General features: G+C 37.0%; 2 protein-coding genes across 2 annotated transcripts; one reads left to right on the top strand and one right to left on the bottom strand.

Moving 5' to 3' along the window:
* Positions 1–546: 546 nt before the first annotated feature.
* LOC113718690 (mitotic spindle checkpoint protein MAD2) lies at positions 547–2,388 on the bottom strand. The gene is made up of 7 exons (XM_027243580.2): positions 1,971–2,388; positions 1,836–1,851; positions 1,596–1,726; positions 1,387–1,507; positions 1,186–1,289; positions 951–1,072; positions 547–857 (listed from the first exon to the last, which is right to left on the bottom strand). The coding sequence occupies exons 1-7, from the start codon at positions 2,041–2,043 to the stop codon at positions 801–803; spliced, it is 624 nt and encodes a 207-aa protein (XP_027099381.2). The 5' UTR covers positions 2,044–2,388; the 3' UTR covers positions 547–800.
* A 4,191-nt stretch (positions 2,389–6,579) lies between these two features.
* Positions 6,580–12,914, top strand: LOC113719512 (putative ABC transporter C family member 15). Its single transcript, XM_072069865.1, has 10 exons — positions 6,580–7,511; positions 7,787–9,210; positions 9,321–9,407; positions 9,501–10,103; positions 10,200–10,364; positions 10,544–10,838; positions 11,204–11,724; positions 11,813–11,876; positions 12,051–12,290; positions 12,654–12,914. Exons 1-10 carry the CDS (start codon positions 6,689–6,691, stop codon positions 12,755–12,757), a joined length of 4,326 nt encoding a protein of 1,441 aa, XP_071925966.1. The 5' UTR covers positions 6,580–6,688; the 3' UTR covers positions 12,758–12,914.
* Positions 12,915–14,683: the final 1,769 nt, after the last annotated feature.

Raw genomic sequence — 14,683 nt, forward strand, 5'->3', positions numbered from 1 at the left:
ACCACACACGATAGAATTTCCCCTAGCACTAGTTAACCACAGGAAAGAGAATAGCTAGATATATTCGTCATGCTGCGTCATTTTTTAAAAACAATATATTTATAGATTGCAAAAGCTCCCATTCAAATAATAGTAGCGCTTGCAGCTAGAGGTCCAAGAAACTTGGGACCTGCCGATTGATGCAAGTGCACATTCTGTACAGAAACTTGGGACCTGCCGATTGATGCAAGTGCACATTCTGTACAGAAACTTGGGACAGAGGATTAAGAGCAGCACGAAAATTGATGGCTCAAAACATAAAGGCGACAGGATTTTGCATAAGGGTTTAACCCCTTTCTAAGGGCTTTGATGAAATGCAGAGAAAAGCTCCGAATTGAGGACCTTCGAAGAGATTAAAATGCAATAGCGAGTTTTAGGCAGTTTGAGCATATATGTATGTACAGGAGCCCAAATTGAAAGTCGAGTTCAGAAGCAAGCCAGCCAAAATCAGGAGGACAACTCACCAGATGAAACTTGAAAGTGTGATGATATATGGCAGGGACAACAGAAGATCAAATTCAGAAGTTCTCAGTTGCAGTTGGCTCATCCAAAAAAAAAAGGACCAGTACAAAATACATCAATGTCTTAACAGTGTGAATCAATGATTCACAAAACAAATTCACAAGTTTTCAGCTGCAGCTGCTCATCCTAACAAATCAACTATTACAGAACACACCACTGCAACAAGATGTGAATCAACGATTCACCAGAGTTCACACAATTTGAATAAAACCAAGACGGAAACAACACAGATTTGAACGTTACGGCTCGTCCCACTCGTCGTTCTTGTATGATACCAAAGTGTCAACCTTGTGTATCTGCATTTAAAGAACAAACCTCAATACTTAAATTTGCGAAACTTTCAACAAGTCAAGGCTATATTCCGACTGATTCTGCCCAGCAGACCCTACCTTTGTGTCAAAGGAATGTAACTTAACCATCTGTGGATTCGCAATCAGCTTAGCATCACTCTCAATCCAAGTAAATGGGACTGCAACATCTTTATCAGTATAGGCTAAAACATCAAACACACCTGCATTCAGTAACAAAAACCATCACATTTAGCCCATCCCAAAATTAAAAAAATAAATAAATAAATAGATTTCAAGAAATAAGATAACCCGATGAACTCGATTCTATACTGACAGGGTTCATCCAGGCACGGCAAGTAAGTAATGCTGGAAGCTATCTGTCTCATGATAGCTTGGATTTCCCTCATAATCTCCTTATCACTCTTTTCCCTTGAGACACTGAAATTGATACCAAACCAAAGAATCCATAAGCATAGGAGCACAATTTCCTTTTCCAAAATGACAAAAAGAATCTGGGATGGAGGAGGAAATATACCCCCTCTCAACCACTTCGCTGTCAGTCTCAATACTGAAATTCCACCTCTCTAGGACCTCACCGCTGGCCTTGCTCATGATGACAAGGACTACCCTCTGCAATTTCCCAGCTTCCAGCCATTCTTTTACAAAGTTCCAATTGAACAACTTTAAGTCACATGCAATTTCAAATCGAGATTGAGAATTAAAGTAGCCCGAATCCAGAATTACCTGAAAGCTGAGAAGTTAAGTTTGAAATGAAGGTTTTGACACCTTCATCCTGAGTAAGCAGCATAGGTAGCCCATATTTCTTCACCTTTCCAAAACTTTCCTCAGGGTAAACTCCGCGGTTGTACAATATGCTAAATCAAGAGGAACAAAAAAAAAAAAAAAAAACTTAGCATCCAAGATTCTACATTCAAGACCCCAACCCAAAAAAAAAAGGGAAAACTGAGTATTTAATTTCTGCACCTGTTGGCTGCATAACCTGCAAAGAATTTGCAGGAAACACAAAAGTTAGGTACAATTTTACCAAGACCACTAAAGAATTTAAGAAAATTAAAATTTTGGGGAAAATTAAAGAAATGAAATAAGGATCAAACATACCAAAGAATTCGCTGACTATTGCTGCTGATCCACGAAGGGTGATGATATCTTTGGTGGCTATTCTTGCAGCCATGATTTTCTTCTTAGGTCTAAGAAATTTGAGAAATGTTCGAACAAGAAATTTAATGACAGACTTCTGAAGGGTTTATGAATGAAAGAAAATGGTGCTCAATATACGGTTGGGTTATCAAACAAACAAAAGAGCACTTTTAGTTGGGTTTCGATTCTTGATAATTGATACAGGAACATGAATATGAAGAAATGGTTTAGGGTTTGGACAAAAATGAGAAAGCAAAGGTGACGCGTTAACGGCTACTTGTAATTTGGTTAACGGTCGAATTGTTTTGAAATTGGCGATTTAACGGTTGGGAACTTGAATCTGAGTGGGACAAAAACGGAGCCTACTTTCTCCGGGGCTCCAATTTCTAACCCGGCTTGACTGGTGCTGGGCAAATCCCTTTCCAATATCCACCATATTTGGGGCCCGGGGGCGAGGGGGTTTGTCTGGGCCCTTCTGAAAAGTGATGAAAGCCCATTTTAATTGTTTCCTCATTGAATATTTGGCATTATTAGAGTGACTTCTTCTTAACGTCCCAGGCCGGTCATTGTCGAATTAGCTTTCCTAATTTTTAGCGATTTTGAGTTATTTTCTATTTTCTAGCATTTGTTTGGATCATGTAAGTCTATTGAGACATCTCTAGCATGTTTGACACAAATACTAGTATTATTAGTCGAATTAAAAAACTTATATTATTTCCAAACAGAACTAGGTTTTGAATCTTGTAAGATTATAAATAAGTCTAATTTGCGACGTTTTCTTTAGAGAGAATAGAGAAGAGTAATTTTATCAAAAAATTTCAAAATTTCTTTTTTTTTTAATGAGAAATAGTTCTTTTGGCTTGTGAAAATTATCCTTAAACATCTTAGAGTAGTTCTAAGGTGATTTTTGACTTATCAAATCAAACAATATACTTGATTTTGGTGTCGTTCTAACCGTTTTAATCCTTCTTAAACGGTCCAAGATTGGTTAAAGAATTTCCATCCCAAACGTTGAACCTAATTCTAAATCCAGACTCGTGAATTGTGTTTTTGATTATCCTTTGAGGGTCGAGACTCGTATCATTTTGTTAACATAAGGAAGGTTAGTATAGGGTAACTGTAAAGCATGAGGACTCTTTCGGTGTAATACACTTTATGTAGACAATTATCGCTGGTATAGCACTGCCATTTTTAGTTTCTTTTACAGTTCATATGTCAAGAAGTGTTTTCATAGAATTAATATGCGTGTAACATGTTTTGCAATTCTATAAATCTTTCACTTGTTTTTTGTTGTTCAATTTATTTTTCAAGAATTCTCCTCTTCTACTAGTCTTTTCATGCATTTGTCTGCCCCTAGTTTTTCTACATTGGTTCTACCAGGTCTTTTCATATATTTGTTCGTCCTAGAGCCTATTTGAATTGCTATTTTTTTAAAAAAAATATATATATATGTATATACACGATAACGATTTGATGTGCATGAGATAAAAAGGTAATTAAAACATGTTTTGACTGAAAGCGTAAAAATTTGTTAGAGAAAAAGAAAAAGATATAACTTCTGCTATAATTCTTTCGAAAATTTCTGTCTTTCACCAGATTCTGATTTAACCCATAAATGTGATGATAGCCTGACACCCCTTTGAAGAACCCCCACCCCCCCCCCCCCCCCCCCCAACAAAAAAAAAATGTTGACACTATGTGCTCATCAACTGCCTCATTTTGTGAATATTTTGTACGATACTTAACTGATCATTCCTTTTGTCAATTTTATTGATAGGTGGTGGGCTTTGGCTGAAAAAGGCTTCAGTGACAATTATTGGCAACAGAAATTGGGGGAATGAATTGGGCCTGAACTTCTGGACCACCCAAAAGTTGAAATGTTTCTCTTGCCCGGATGATTAGGCCACGACAAATTAATCGAGTCGACAAATATCTGGTTTATTACGTCCGGTTGATGAACTCATTGGCTCAAGGATACGGTTCTATATACATATACTAGACAAGAAAGAATGTTTTGTGGACAAACTAACAAAATTCAACGAATATTCTGAGCGGTTAGACAAAGAAAGCGCACTTGAAAAAGCAAGCAAGCATGCACTTCACTCCTAATTCTAATCCAAATTCCCAAGTAGCGGCTCCTTCCGGGTTTTGTGGTTGGGGGCCGGCGGGTGCTTCTATCTTGTTTTGTCATATCCTGTGTTTAATATAACCTTCAGCCCAAAATTGACAGGAGAAGAAGAGGAGCATTTGCCTGCGAAGAAAACTCTTGCCGCTGAGCTGTAGAAAGTGATAGTGGAGCACTTATGGCATAGTGTTTTATGCAGTCAGATTTGGTTGGCTGCAAAGAAGCACTGTGGAGAAGATCATGGCTGTTTGTACGTGAAGGCAGATGGAAATGGCTAAAGCAAAGCAATCTAGTCTACTCTTGTTAACAAAGTACCAGAAACTGACCACAGAAAAGGAGTAGGACACTCCAAATCAGTAAAACTTCCCAAGAAAACAAACGTTGTTCTAATGCTGCGAAACTTCCCAGATATGATCTCAAAATATTTGAATCATGACTGAGGTCTTCTGTGGGAGCATAAAAGAATTCTAAGTTAATGGCTATACATGAACTTTTAGCTACTCTCTCTAACGTATCCTGTAGTGGATAGCTGAATAATGCAAATTCGTCTGATCTTAGCTGATAAGAGACGCCATAAAGAACAAGCAAAAAAACTGAAACATTTTGGACTGCTCATATTATATATAGGCTAAACTGCTGAGGACTCGATCTTGGTGCCTTGCTTGTCTGCTTAATTTAGAGCTAACTTAAGAACATTATCTGTCGCATGTAGGTCTGGGGTTAATAATCTTTCAGATAAAGCTAATCAGTAGGTTCAGACAGGTAACATGTAACCCAACAACATGATCGATCCACTGAGGTTTTAGAAATAGTAGTGGACTGCTTATAAGTATCATATTGTTACGCAATTGAGAACTCTCGAGTCCCAAGTTGAAAATTTAAAATTTCATTTTCTCTTCTACTTGTGTCTTATGGTAAAGCACATGATAGCCATCAAAAACAAGGAATCAGATATGGCAAACTTTATTGAATTGTGTCGCGGACCCTCATGGCTGCGGCGACAAATATAATAATGGCTCTCAAATCCATGTCGAACTTGCAAGCGAGCAACTTCACAGTTCACAATTTGTGCTCCATACCTTACCCGTCCCGTCATATATTTATCTGGTTACTCTGGCACGCAGCGGACACATAGGAATAGTACGTTTCTTTGCAGTCTCCACACGCCAACAATTAGGAGCCACGCAGTTCCTTCTGATAAGGTAAGTCAATCAAGAATTGCAAATGACTTACGGCCACATGCCCCATTACAATATTGGCACAATCAAGGCTAAGTAAATGTGATAACTTTGCCTTGATAGAGAGTCCTACGTTGCATAAGTAATGCTAAACTACCGGTTGATGGGATGGTGCTGTGTGTTGTTTCAGCACCAGCACCACGAATATTACCATTTTCATCACTAGAAAGGGCATTATATTCAATCACTTTTCACTGTCTTTTCTTCTTCTTACTCAAAGGAATGGTTTGAAATTGTATATATATGAGCAGCAAATTCGTCAGATATATTTCTAGACTGATTCAACAACATGCAAGCATCCAGTCATTAACTCGTAATTACTTCTCATGCTTCATAGAACTCTGACAAAATACTAGTTTTGATACGTGACCTGAATAGTTTGTCTTTTACTTACTCTTTCTGCTAATCATTTCAAGCAATCATTTGCTAGTAGTTCCAGAATTTCTTTTGTATGCATGATATTTCTAATTAAGAATAACGAAATAAAATAAAAGGACCGAATTGTATCTTATCTCAGAATGCACTTCGCCATTTAATCCAACCACGGGATTTTAGGTCCATAAAAGCCAACATGGGATTCAGTGATTAATTGCAAGAATTGTTTCCGTGAGCTCTATAAATCTGTTTACATGTAAAAAACAAAAGAACGAAAATATGGAGACACATATGAAGACATTCTTAGTCTGCGGGTTGACACTTCACAGCCTCTAAAGAGTGAGATGGAAAGATGTGTTCACAAACACAGATTTGCAAAGGCATTTATGAGTTTTTGGTCCCATTTTTTCTGAAATCCCATAGAGCCAAGCGCACTACTAGAATCCACCAGTAATAGAGAACTAAGATGCATAAGGATAGGGAATTAGGGATAGGTCCAATTCTCTTCGGAGAATCTGCTGACGTGAGTGCTTTTACCACACAAGGACACAAGTAAGACTTAAAAGACTCCGGTCCCCTACAAGCATATTTGTGTCTCATCTTCAGATTCCCCTTCATCATCTCTCACCTACTTATAAGGTCCACGTGCTTTCTTCATTCTTAGTAGCTCTGCATGAATATATATGACATCCCAATACTGTTCCAAATTTGAAGGGCTGTTCCTTTACTGCTTATATTATGGTATGTTTTGTCTTTTAATATATTGTTATCATGCTTTTTATGCTAGCTTCTAAGGTTTTGCATTTGTTGTACACAGAACAGAACAACATTGTGCTTTGGCATGGTTTTTGGTGGCAACCCTGTGCTGCAGTTTTCACTTTCTGGTTAAGTTGCGAAGTTGATTGAACTGAGATTTTTCTTGGACTTTGAAGTTTGGCCTGATGGAATTTACTCTGAAGTTGATCAATGTGGTATTCTCCTTCGTGCTTCTCATGTGGCTTTTCAAAGACACGTGGAAGAGGTGGAGAGAAAGTGAACGAACGAAGAGAGGAAATCTTCGAGAATCAACAATTTTCAACAAGATTACTGTTTTGTTGAACTTCGTAATTGCCATTTCGTATCTTGGATATAGTTTCTATGAATTCTGGAGGCTCAAAACCTTTACTGTTGATTCTGTCTTCACATTCCTGACATGGATGTTAGCTTGTGCTATTGCAGTTATTTCTTTTGGTAGAACTCGCGGAGAACAGAAAAGATGGCCATTGGTGCTTATCATGTGGTGGTTCATTTCATGCATCTTTGATATACTATTTGTTTCTGTCTACGTCCTTGACAGGTTTGAATACTCAGTGTTGCCCAAAATTCTACCAAAAATCAACGTAGTTGATATTGCTTCTTTACCGATTTCAATTCTGCTCTCCTTCAATGCTTTGCTTAACCGTTCTGCCAAGGAACGTAATGATACCGAACAACAATTTCTTGAGAAAAAGGTTGAATACCAGCCTGAACACCTGGATGCATTTTCCACTGCTGGGATTTGGAGCAAACTCACATTTATTTGGCTCAATCCTCTCTTTAAGATAGGTTACCTTGAAAAACTTAAACTGGAACATGTACCTTCTATTCCAAAATCCGAAACTGCAGCTCAAGCTTTTTCTTCTTTGGAAGAGTCTCTTTGCAAGCAAAAGAAACAGAAATCTTCATTGTTGAATGCCATAATTCATACCATCTGGAAATCTCTTGCTCTTAATGCAGCTTTTGCAGGTAACGCTTCATTCTGTAAAATTTGCAAATGAGATGTTTCTATACTTCTGGCCCGTTATCCGCTTCGGAAATTTATCCTGCTGCATACATGTTAAGAACAAGGATAAAGATTACACGCTGGTAAATTTATATTTTCTTCCAACAATTTTCATGTTTAAGAAAATGAGGAAGCAAGTAGATAATTTGAAAGAAACAAAAAAACTTAAAGAAACTTCTTAACAGATTAATGATTGAACTTTACTACTAATTGACATGCTACTGCATGATGTTTCTAGGAGCCAATACACTTGCTTCATATGTTGGTCCCCTGCTGATCACGAGCTTCGTGAACTTCTTATCAACAAAAGGTGACGGTTCAAACCAGCACCAAGGACTGGTTCTCGCATTCGTTTTCTTGCTAACAAAGACAGTGGAATCAGTGTCCCAAAGACATTGGTATTTTGGTGCTCATCGTATTGGGATTCGACTTAGGGCAGCTCTCATTGTGCTGATTTACCAAAAATCTTTGTCAATCAAATTTGGTGGAATGAGCACTGGTAAAATCATCAATCTCATCAACGTGGATGTTGAAAAAATTGGAGATTTCTGTTGGTACATTCATGGAATTTGGTTGCTTCCAGTTCAGGTTCTCTTTGCCTTGATTATCTTGTACAGGAATCTTGGTGCTGCTCCTTCTTTTACTGCTTTTTGCACCACAATTTTGGTGATGTTGAGCAACACCCCATTGGCCAATATGCAAGAGCGGCTTCACTCCAAGATAATGGAAGCTAAAGACTCGAGAATCAAAGCTACTTCAGAGACCTTGAAGGGCATGAGAGTTTTGAAACTTCATTCATGGGAGTCTACATTTTTTAGGAGGCTGATCCAACTAAGAGAAACTGAGAGAAGTTGGCTGAAGAAATACCTTTATACATGCTCAGCTATTGCTTTTCTCTTCTGGGCTTCACCAACTTTAGTTTCAGTTGTGACCTTTGGCGTGTGCATCATGTTGAAGACACCACTATCATCAGGGACAGTTCTCTCAGCTCTAGCAACTTTTCGGATCCTCCAAGAACCCATCTACAATCTACCAGAGCTAATCTCTATGGTTGCACAAACAAAAGTTTCAGTTGATCGGATAGAGAACTTCATTATTGAGGATGATCAGAACAAGCCAATATGCTATGATGCTCCTAATCCATCTGATGTAGTGGTCGAGATTGAAGCTGGAGAATATTCATGGGGAGCTAATAACTCAAAGAAGCCCACAATCAAGATCACTAACAGAATAAGAATCATAAAGGGTTACAATGTAGTTATTTGTGGTTCTGTTGGATCAGGCAAGTCAAGTTTACTTTATAGTATACTTGGAGAAATTCCTAGGAGCTCTGGTGCAAGTATCAGGACCTTTGGAACAAAGGCCTTTGTCTCACAAAGTGCTTGGATCCAGACGGGGACTATCAAAGACAATGTATTGTTTGGCAAGGAAATGAAGAAAACTTTCTATGAGGAAGTCGTCAGAGCATGTGCTTTGGACCGGGATATTGAGATATGGCCCAAGGGAGATCTAAGTATAGTGGGTGAAAGAGGAATGAACCTCAGTGGAGGACAAAAGCAGAGGATTCAACTGGCAAGGGCAATTTACAGTGACTCAGATATACTTTTACTTGATGATCCATTCAGTGCTGTTGATGCACACACTGGAAGTCATATATTCAAGGCAAGAAACACCTAAACAATCTGCCTAAGATCCTCAGTTCAGCTCCATATTTGTGTTTTCTGCTAGCAAAGATAATTAGACTTGCTTTTAACTGTCCATTTGTTTTGCAGGATTGTTTGATGAAACTCTTAGGCACTAAGACTGTGATTTATGTAACTCATCAGTTGGAATTTTTAGATGCTGCTGATCTTGTTTTGGTAAGTTGAACGCACAACAATTCTTAAGTGTTATTCAGATTTTTCCTTGATTACTTCTTATTTTATGTGCAATTATGCATCCTTTGGATATAGGTGGTGAAAGATGGCAGAATTGTTCAATCAGGAAAGTATCAAGGTTTAATTGCTGATCCCAATGGCGAACTTATTCAACAAATAGCAGCTCATACGAAAACTTTGAATCAAGTAACAACTCCCCAACAGAGTTATCACATAGTCAAAGGCTACCATCAGGACAATCAACCTCAAGTCATTGAAGAAAAATATGAAGACTTCACCATGAGTTCCGGGCATTCGGAGATGAGTCAGCATGAAATAACAGAAACTGGCCGGGTCAAATGGCATGTTTATTCAACATTTATCACCTCAGCATACAAAGGAGCACTTGTTCCTCTTATGCTTTTTTGTCAGATTTTCTTCCAGGGACTGCAGATAGCCAGCAATTACTGGATTGCTTGGGGAACAAATGAATTAGGCAGGGTCACAAGCAAGCAATTGATTGGCATTTTTGTTCTGTTGTCTGCTGGAAGCTCACTTTTTATATTGGCAAGGGCATTTTTGCTGTCAACTGTGGCAATTGAGACTGCTCAGCACCTCTTCCTTGGAATGATAAGGTCAATTTTTCGTGCACCCTTGTCATTTTTTGACAACGCACCCTCGAGCAGAATCCTCAGTCGGGTTAGTAACTTTTACCTTTTCAACTTCCTTGTCTACTATTGCCTTACAGTTTCGGATAGCGATTATCCTGAATAGTTTTAGTTGGTGATTTCTTAGTCTTCTACAGATCAAAGCGTAGTGGACACTGATATTCCCTACAGATTAGCTGGACTAGCATTTGCCCTTATCCAGCTATTGAGTATTATCATCCTTATGTCCCATGTCGCATGGCAGGTCTTCTTCCTCTTCCTTGTTATCCTGGCCATTTCCATGTGGTATCAGGTAACTTGACTTCTTTATTAGAATCGTAATTTGATCTCCATAAACTTCAATTTAAACAAGTTGAAATCTCTTAAGAGACATATTAAGGGGAAGAGAGTTTAGTACGCCAAGACCACAACTTCGGTGCTATTACATGATTAAGCTAAATGGTCAATCACAAAAGACATTTACTTTTGTAGGCTTACTATATATCCACAGCCAGAGAACTAGCAAGGATGGTTGGTATTCAGAAAGCTCCAATCCTCCATCACTTTTCAGAATCGGTTGCTGGGGCTGCAACAATTCGTTGCTTCAATCAAGAGACCCGCTTCTCAAAAAAAAATTTGCATCTCGTTGATGATTATTCTCGTGTTGTATTTTACAACTCATCCACAATGGAATGGCTTTGTCTTAGGATTAACTTCCTGTTCAACCTTGTTTTCTTTATTCTCCTTGTCATCTTGGTGACCATTCCACGGTCTGCAATAGACCCTAGTAAGTATTTCCTTCCATATTGTTTTTTCTATGACATGTTGTTACAACTTGCTTATATTGTCCCTATGAGCCATATGAAGCATCACCAGTTGCATTGGTCCTGATTCAATCAACCCTATTTATATCTGAAACAAGGAATAAAAGGAAGACTTTAGGAATGGTAAGCTAAGAGAAGAAACTGCATTTATATGAAGTTCGTTTGCTTCAAATTATTCACTTTTCCTGTTTGCCTCTGTGACTCTGCTGCGACCACAAGTAAAGAAAGTTCAGTCTAAATTACCCCTTTTGGTTTCTCTTAACTTTTGGTTTCTTGCACCATTACCCCTTTTCACTCTAAATTATCTAATTTATTGAGCCGATCACAGGTTTGGCTGGACTAGCGGCCACCTATGGTTTGAATCTAAATGTACTCCAAGCTTGGGTTATATGGAACCTCTGTAATGTTGAGAACAAAATGATAGCTGTTGAGAGGATTCTTCAATTCACTAATATACCTAGTGAAGCTCCATTAGTTAGTGAGAGTTGCCCAGCCCATTCCGAATGGCCACCCCATGGAAGAATTGAAATTGAAAATCTCCATGTGCAATACAGCCCTGCTCTTCCGAGAGTTCTTAAAGGAATCACCTGCACCTTTCCAGCTGGAAAGAAAATTGGCATTGTAGGAAGAACAGGAAGTGGAAAGTCTACTTTGATCCAAGCTCTATTCAGGGTGGTGGAACCTTCAGATGGGCAGATTCTGATAGATGGACTCGATATCTGCAAGATTGGTTTGGTTGATTTGAGATCTAAGTTAAGTATAATCCCACAGGATCCAATTTTGTTCCAGGGCACTGTAAGGAACAATATTGATCCATCACAACTATGTTCTGATCAAGACATCTGGGAGGTAAGTTCTCAAGCAACATTTATTTTAACAATTTGGAACTTGGAAGCATATGGATTCTAATTCTCACCATCACAAGCTGGGTCATCAGGTTTTGCACAAATGCCATCTAGCTGAGATAGTAAAACAGGATCAAAGGCTTCTTGACGCACCAGGTATGCTCCCAAATCAATTGTATAACTCCTTCCATCACCCTCACAATAAACAAAAATGAGCGAGTTCATAAGGACACAAGCACAGGACAAAGAATGAAGGAAGATGGTCTTGAAATAATTTAAATATATACCACTCTATTTTGCTGAATTTGTTAAACTTGGCAATTGAAACAGTGGCAGAAGATGGAGAAAATTGGAGTGTTGGGCAAAGGCAGCTGGTGTGCCTGGCCAGGGCATTGTTACAGAAAAGGAGAATTTTGGTACTGGACGAGGCCACAGCTTCAGTGGATACCGCAACGGATGATTTAATCCAAAAGACAATAAGAGCAGAAACAAGCAGATGCACAGTACTAACCGTGGCACATCGAATACCCACAGTCATTGACAATGACCTCGTTCTGGTTCTTGGGGAAGGTAAGCACAAATGAAACAATTGCACGAAAGCACAACTCTTAATATGAAATGCTAATTAAGTGGACAAGAACCTTCAAAAACATGCAAGGCTGAGGTTATAATATGGTGAATTTTTTGAGATTATGTACGAAAGATAGCCTGTGGATATATCCAAGCTGTCCAAGAAATTTATGCATAGTAGGTGTGTTTTTGCAGTTCGCATCACCGGGTTCACAGTTCATAAAAGTTTGAGGCAGCAGGCACAAATTCTTCGATTACGTGAATGCAAATTGAACAAATTATGCTTCATGTCACTCTAATTACACAATGCATCAGTAGTAGTGTAGGTTTGAGTTTCTATAACCGCTCTGTTGGTTAATGCAGGTAAAATTATCGAGTATGACACTCCAGCTCAGTTGCTTGAGAATAATTCTTCAGCATTCTCAAATTTGGTCACGGAATTTTTGAAAAGATCATGCCAACAGTAAAAATTATCCAGCTTTGGTTGAAAATAGTGATAAACTAAGCAATCCCATCATGTTGCACCAGCAGCTCTTCCAGACAAAGCTACGCATGAATTCAGAGCAATCATTATCATTATCATTACTAGTTACTAGTATATAAAAAGTTCGAATCTTTGCATTAGGGAGTGCAAGCACTTTTTTATCTTAGTTTCCATTATCCCTAAATTACCCTTACATCTTTTAATTAGAATTATTGCATTTTAATGTGACACTAATTAAAAGAAATAAAATACTTCCATATGAAGAGATTGAAATAACCCGTAAAAAGAAATCTAAAATAGCACCATACAAACCATTATTATCATTAATAACAATCAAGAAAAAACTGAAAAACTTAGTGGGGTGTTTTTGGGGTGCTATCCCTAAATTACCCATACATCTTTTAATTAGAATTATTACATTTTAATGTGGCACTAATTAAAAGAAATAAAAGTATAATACACCCCCATATGAAGAAACTGAAAAAAGAAATCTAAAATAGCACCTTGCAAAACCATTATTATCATTAATATCAATCGATCAAAACAAGAAAAACTGAAAAAAAAAAAATTGAAAACTATTCATAAAATAACATAAAGTAAATAGCAAATGAATTGAAAAGTTAGAATACAATTCAAATAATACCAAATACAAATCATTGATATTCAGGGGAAGACAAACGTTGTTATTGATAGTAATATAGTAATGCTTTATTTGTATTGGTTCGAACAAATCAAATCCACCCATCAAGCCAGAAGCCATCTCAAATGATAAATAAGAATTATAATAAGAGTAATCTTAAAATGAAGAATGATAAAATGAAAATGCTATCCAAATTGTTTTGGGTGATATAATGATTACATTTATTTATTGTATTGCAATATTAGAGAATAATGGTAGCGGTTGTGAAATGAAAAGCTTTAAAATTAAGTAAATTTCGTTTATGGTGACAATTGTAATTAGACAGATTTAGTGCATTCTAATAATTGACAATAATGATAGTGATTATGGATTCAAAGTTGGCAATTAAAAAATAATACACTGCAATATACTAAAAATTGATATTGAAATTGTTAATTAGCCACAATTCTCATTCCAATTCAATGATCATAAAAAAAACTAATACTAAAACAAAAAATATTGTGCTCATATGAAAAAAGTAAACTTGTTACTTTTGCTTCGCATTGGATTGTGCTAAAAATATGAATAAAAGAAAAGGAAAATAGAAAAACCCCAACTATCTCTATTTATGAAATTTCAATTGTTAGAATGTAAGCCAAAAAAATTTTACGTTGTGGATCATTTATACTCCATTATTAATAAAAATAGAATTAAGATAATACAAAGAATTCAAATAACATGTATGTTTATTTTTCTAGCTTAATTATATTCTTTGTTTATAAAAAAAATTGTAATGATTGTGATTTATATGCAATAGTATCATGAATATACAATAATTTTGGTAAAACATGACATTATCAATATTTGAGATGTTAAGGTTCAAGCTATAAATTAAAAAGTGTTTGTTCGTGATTCCAAATTCATTCCAAATTAAACTTCAACAGAATTCAAAGTGACTTCTGATGATGCTCTCTGATCTGCTCATTAGATGCTGCTTCAACAAATCTCTCTAACTTGCTTTTCGGTTCAATCATTTTTTATTTCATTATTTTATTTTTCCATCTTTTAAAGGCAAACAAAATAATTAGCTAGTAAAGAAAGTCACAGGCTAGAACAAATAAACATTTGATGCCATGATATATGGTGTCAAGAGAACTAGTACAAGTTGAAAAACTGTCAGATTGCTCCTGAGATAGTACAGTATAAAATTTAAGCTGGAAGTTCAATCTGATAATCTAGATTGACCTCAAATTGTAATAAAATGGAGCCTCTCTGATAATTGATTTAAGG

The sequence above is a fragment of the Coffea arabica genome, chromosome 11c (genome assembly GCF_036785885.1).
Source record: "Coffea arabica cultivar ET-39 chromosome 11c, Coffea Arabica ET-39 HiFi, whole genome shotgun sequence".
NCBI lineage: Eukaryota > Viridiplantae > Streptophyta > Magnoliopsida > Gentianales > Rubiaceae > Coffea > Coffea arabica.

Excerpts from the sequence above, each read along its gene's own strand:
- LOC113719512 (XM_072069865.1), top strand. The coding sequence starts at position 6,689 with ATGGAATTTACTCTGAAGTTGATCAATGTGGTATTCTCCTTCGTGCTT. Across the intron at positions 11,725-11,812 it reads CTGATCAAGACATCTGGGAG|GTTTTGCACAAATGCCATCT; the intron begins GTAAGTTCTCAA and ends CTGGGTCATCAG. Across the intron at positions 12,291-12,653 it reads CGTTCTGGTTCTTGGGGAAG|GTAAAATTATCGAGTATGAC; the intron begins GTAAGCACAAAT and ends TGGTTAATGCAG.
- LOC113718690 (XM_027243580.2), bottom strand. The coding sequence starts at position 2,043 with ATGGCTGCAAGAATAGCCACCAAAGATATCATCACCCTTCGTGGATCA. Across the intron at positions 1,508-1,595 it reads CTTAACTTCTCAGCTTTCAG|AATGGCTGGAAGCTGGGAAA; the intron begins GTAATTCTGGAT and ends ACTTTGTAAAAG. Across the intron at positions 1,073-1,185 it reads GCCGTGCCTGGATGAACCCT|GTGTGTTTGATGTTTTAGCC; the intron begins GTCAGTATAGAA and ends TACTGAATGCAG.